Source organism: Marmota marmota, unplaced genomic scaffold (assembly GCF_001458135.2).
Source record: "Marmota marmota marmota unplaced genomic scaffold, marMar, whole genome shotgun sequence".
NCBI classification, from domain to species: domain Eukaryota; kingdom Metazoa; phylum Chordata; class Mammalia; order Rodentia; family Sciuridae; genus Marmota; species Marmota marmota.
In genome coordinates, this window is record NW_025999863.1 from 2,389,320 (window position 1) to 2,394,412 (window position 5,093).

Below are 5,093 nucleotides of genomic sequence, written 5' to 3' on the forward strand. Positions count from 1 at the left end.
GGGGTCCCCGCCCCGGGCTCCCCGCCCCAGGCTCTGCTTCCTGGAGCCCCTGGGGTCCGGCCAGGTGTGCCGGGGATGGGGGGCGGGGGGCGAGCCACGCGTCCTGCCCTTTTTTCACTAAGAATGATGTCAACAGGTCCCCAAGGCTCCATGCCACCCAACTCTCCTCAGCATCAGGTTCAAAACTGTGGTAAACGCACAGACCACGAAATTGACCACGTTGCCCGTGTCCAAGCACAGCTCAGGAGCACGGGGCAGTCTCGGGCTGAGCGGCCGTCCCCACCACCCCCTCCAGAGCTCCCTCGTCCCCCAGGATGGAGCTCTGACCCTCCACACCCGCTCCCGACCCCCCAGCCCGGCTCCCACCACGCTGCTTCTCTGTGGCTCTGAGACTCCAGGGATCCCCTGGGGTGGAGGCTGCCATGTGTCCCTTGTGTATGGCTTGTGTCACTGAGCACCGGGTCCCAGGTCCGTCCCGGGCAGCAGGCATTGGGTGCCCTTCCGCTAAGACCGAGTGACACCAGTGTGTGGCTGGCCGCACCCTGAGCCCCACTTTGGTGGGGGCGTCGGCCTCTCCACCCCATGGCTGCTGCGACCTGGACGTGCTCCCTGGAGACCCCACCAGCTCTCACGGGTGGGCCCAGCAGTAGACTCGGAGGCGACTCCGCGTCCAGCTGTTGAGGAACCACGGCTGGTTCCCCAGCAGCCGCCCCATGTCCCCTTCCCACCGGCCACATTAAAGAATCCCGATTTGTTCCTGCACCTCAAAGGAACCGTCACAATTTGTCCTTCCCTGAGGTCACACGGTGACCAGACTGCGAGTCTAGAATGCCCAAGTTGTGCCCCAGCGCTGGCAGGAAGCAGGCCTTATGTGTATCAGCTCCCCATATTTACATTTTGGTCTCTGTTCAGAATATATTTTTGCAACCTAGACATTAATAATTGAAAATGCATCAAAGATTTGGGGTGAGGCTCAGTGGTAGAGCTCACCTGGCCATGTGTGAGGCCCAGGGCGCATCTCCAGCACCATTAAAAATAAAAAAGGTAGCTATGAAATTCTATATGTATATATTGTACCAGGAATTGAACCCAGGAGTGCTTAACTACTGAGCCACATCCCCAGCCCTTTTTTAAATATTTTTTTTTTAGTTGTAGATGGACACAATGCCTTTATTTATTTGTTTGTATTGATGTGGTGCTGAGGATTGAACCCAATGCCTCACATGTGCTAGTTCTCAACCACTGAGCCCCAGCCCCAGCCCTTTTTTTTTATATATATATTTTATTTAGAGACAGGGTCTCACTGAGTTGCTCAGTGCCTTGCCATTGCAGAGGCTGGCCTTGAACTCAGGATCCTCCTGCCTCAGCCTCCAGAGCTGCTGGGATGAGAGGCGTGCGCCACCGCGCCTGGCTCCTCTGCTCATTTTTATAAATAAAGTTTTTATAAATAAAGCCACAATCCCAGCCCCATAAATAAAGTTTTATTGACATGGTGGCACACCCCTGGGTCACCAGTCACTTGTGACTGCATTTCTGCAGTGGTGGCCCAGTGGGACAGTCAGAACAGACTGCCTGGGGCTTGAAGCTGGGAACTCGCATTCGTGGCCCTTCACAGAGAACGACTGTGGAGCTGGATGTCGGTCCTGCCTCCCGAGCATCCGGGGCCTTGTGATGGGAGGGTCCTGCCCAATCGCTGGTGGCAAAACCAGTCAGCCAAGCGCCCCTCTGTGCAGATGCCAGACTCGCCAGCGGAACAGACCCTCCCTGCTCGGGGTCTTGCAGGCGAGGCGCGGGGCAAGGTGGCCGCTCAGGGGGCTCCTTATTGCTCTGCAGCCCGGTGCGGGCAGCCACAACCACAGGATTCTTTCTCTGCCCCAAACCAGAGGGCTGGGGTGCGTCTCGCATGTGCAAAGTCCTGGGCTCCAGCCCAGCACAGAGAGCGCGAGAGGGTCACTCCCCAGCAAGAACCCTCCCCCTCCGGAGAGCAGGCTGCGCCCAGCTCGGCTTCTTTCTTTCAGGTACGAAGAGGAAAGACTCAGAGCGCGGAGAGAGAGGTGTGTGCAGAGCCCTCGAGAGGGCTGCCGGGGCGGGGGCTGCACGGGGCTGTCATTCGAGGGGTGGCCTCTTGGCTCTGGCTCAGCGGGACCCAGGAAGGTCCACGCTGGGCTCCGGAGAGGGCTTTGAGGTGGGCCAGAGTGGCTTTAGGGAAGTACTTAGAAGCACCTTGGAGGGTGTTCTGGGAAACCAGGAACAGCGTAAAACCCCTGGGCGGTGAGGGTGACCAGAGCTCACGCTCAACACAGGACCCCAGCTGCCCTGGTGCTGAGCTCCCCCTTTGCAGAGGGAAGGCAGGCCTGCCCCTCGCCCCACACATGCACAACCATCAGCAGTGTTCACAGAATTCCAGGAATGTTTCAGCCCTTCCCACTTATAGAGATCTCCTGGAGGCTTTCACAACCACTGAGAGTTGCCTAGGGAAGCTCAGAGAGGGTAAGGCACCTGCCCGAGGACACACAGCAAGTCCATGAGAGAGCTGGGGCTCTTGGTGGGTCATGACAGGCTCAGGGAAAACGGAGGTAAATCTGACAGAGTCCTGGACCAAATAGCAGAGGACAGAGACACCTCGCTGGGTGAGGAAAGGATCCCAGGTAGGAGTGCCCTGGGCAGATGGGGGGGGCAGGTGGCCCAGGTTCTCCCCCTCCCGCCTCTCTCCTCCCGCCTGTCCTTGTCGTGATTAACAGACACGACATAAAACCGACCCCCGCCCCTGTCCAGGGGCACAGCTCAGGGCAGGGGGCAGACCCAGGGCCATGCACCCTCTCCAGGGCTCTCCGTCTCCCCAGGCTGAAGCTCTGTCCCTCCACACCAGCTGGGGTCCCCCCACCCGGCGCCCACCAGGCCACCTCCCGCCTCAATGGCTCCAAGGCTCGGGCACCTCCCAGGAGGTGGACACCATGTCCCAGGTCCAGTAGCAGGGGTGGCAGGTAGCAGGTGCCACCCTCTCCTCACGCCCCTCACATGGGCATGAGGGCTGTCCACATCCCTGCAGTCCACTCCTCTGAGCATGTCCCCACAGGGGGACTGTGGGTCACAGGCCCCTCGGTGTGGCCCCTGAGGCCCCTCCTGCCGCCTCTCCCCTGCTACAGCCTCCAGTGCTGCGCGGCCAGCTCCTGGCCTGCCCACAGTGCTGCCCCGGTGTGTGGTCACCACCTGTCCTTGCCCCTGACCTTCCCCTGTGAACTGTGCTGCCTAGTCCTCAACTGAGAGATGGACAGGCAGACAGCACCCACACCGACGTGACCGCAGGTGCCATAGCGTCTGTGGAGGAGCAACCCAGGGCCCCTCCCCGGGGCCCCCAAGGCAGGGCCCAGGGTCCTCCTCCCCGGGGCCCCTCAGACCCACTTCTATGGCTGCCAATGACCAGGACGCTCCCATACTGGACAGCAGTGCACCTGTCTCCACCCCGGGCCCAGCACGACCAGCCCTGAACCGTCCCCAGGCCACCATCAGCCCGGGCCAGACAGCCCGCTGGCCCATCTCGTCACCTGGCGCTCTCTGTCCACAGCGCGAGGCCCCAGCCAGAGTTCCTCCTGCCCAGGTCTGAGGAGAGGGCAGAGGCAGCGTCAGAGGAGGACAGGTAAGTGTGCAGGTGGCCACGGGGCGAGAGGTGACACCCACGGCTACCTGGCCCCCAGCACCTGGTCTAGCCTCAGGGGCCCCGAGGGGCTCTTTCCAGATGGTCCTCCAGTGCCACAGGAGCCAAGCCCGGTGACAGGGAGCCGCTCACAGTGACGTTGGTGTGTAGTAAGTTAAGGTAGCTCCCTGGTCACCTGTTACGTGTCTTCTGCCCTCGGAGCTTCCTGAGGTCAGGGCCCCCAACAGGGACCGTCCCCTCCTTCTCCCTGCATCAGCACGCACCAGGAGACCAAGTTCTGCTCTCAGAGAAGGTTCTAGAAAGTGACCTTGTCAACGTCCTGGTGCATAGACTCAGCCTCCCCAGGCTTGTGAGCCCCGAGCAGCTTTAGGGGACTCATGGCAGCAGTGAGGGGCCTGGCCTGTGGCCGCACAGCCCCCACCCTGGCTCATCTGTCACCCGGCAGGTGACACCTCTCTGTACCAGACCAAGGCCAGGCAGAGTCAGTCCCCATGGGCCCCAGTCCTGACCAGGTCAGGTTCAGGCCCCAAACAGGTAAATGGCACTGAGTCTCCTTTTTCCCACAGGCCTGACCTGGTCACCGAGGATCAGGAAACGAGGTGGGTGTGACGCTGGGTGGTTGGTGACCTTTTCCGAGTGTTCTGAGTGGAGCCCAGCCTCGGGACAGCTGCACCACGGCTTACTGGGGGCGAGGGGTGCTGCCCCGGGAGTGCAGGGCAGTGGTCACCCAAGCTGATCACCCTGCCCTGTACGGCAGGGGTGCAGTCACACAGGCAGGTTGCTAATGACCAGGTGACATCACCGACCCATCACTCTTACGAGTCCTTCTTTTGCCTTTTTATACTTTTAAACGTGTCATCACCTTCAAAATCCCCAGAGAGTGTCAACTCTGCTGCTTATTGGTGGACAGATGATGATGTTGAAGGAAGGAGGACAGACAGATGGATAGGCGGGTGGTCAGTGGGTGGGTGGACAGATGGGTGGACGACCCCTCCGTCCAGTCTGGACGAGGATCACAGTCCCTGGGACCTGTTCTGCTGGGGCACCAGGAGGGAGGCTCCTGTCAAAGCCACATGGGTAGGTGGGTGGCAGGTGACCTGCCTTGAAGAGCAGAAGCCACTCCTGCTAGAAAGGCTCTGGGGCTGGGGGGGTCATTCTTCTGGACCCCACCCACGGGGAAGGGCATTCTCCACTTTAGCTGGCCTGTGTGTGTCCCCAGCATGTCCTGAGGTGGCTGAGCGTGGAGAAGACAAAAGAAGATTCCAGATGCCAAGAAACCCGACAGACGCCCTCCAGCCCGCACCTGCTCGCCTCCTCCCTGTCCCCAGCCGGCCCTGTCCCCACCCACCTCTGAGCCCCAGCCTCTTTTCAGCTGCTTCAAAACATTTTATTTTATTTTTTAAAAAACGAGGCCGTGCTAGAGTGTCCGGAGAAGGTC

The 5,093-nt window shown here is 60.3% G+C and overlaps 1 protein-coding gene across 1 annotated transcript in view; it reads left to right on the forward strand.

The window, feature by feature from the left end:
• Window positions 1-4,905, forward strand: part of Atcay (ATCAY kinesin light chain interacting caytaxin) — a 29,308-nt gene extending 24,403 nt beyond the window's left edge. Inside the window, exons 8-11 of the mRNA XM_048810869.1 lie at window positions 2,019-2,054; window positions 3,566-3,637; window positions 4,222-4,254; window positions 4,875-4,905. Coding sequence (XP_048666826.1) covers window positions 2,019-2,054; window positions 3,566-3,637; window positions 4,222-4,254; window positions 4,875-4,884 — 151 coding nt within the window. The 3' untranslated portion in view covers window positions 4,885-4,905. The remainder of the gene's footprint in view (window positions 1-2,018; window positions 2,055-3,565; window positions 3,638-4,221; window positions 4,255-4,874) is intronic.
• Window positions 4,906-5,093: the final 188 nt, after the last annotated feature.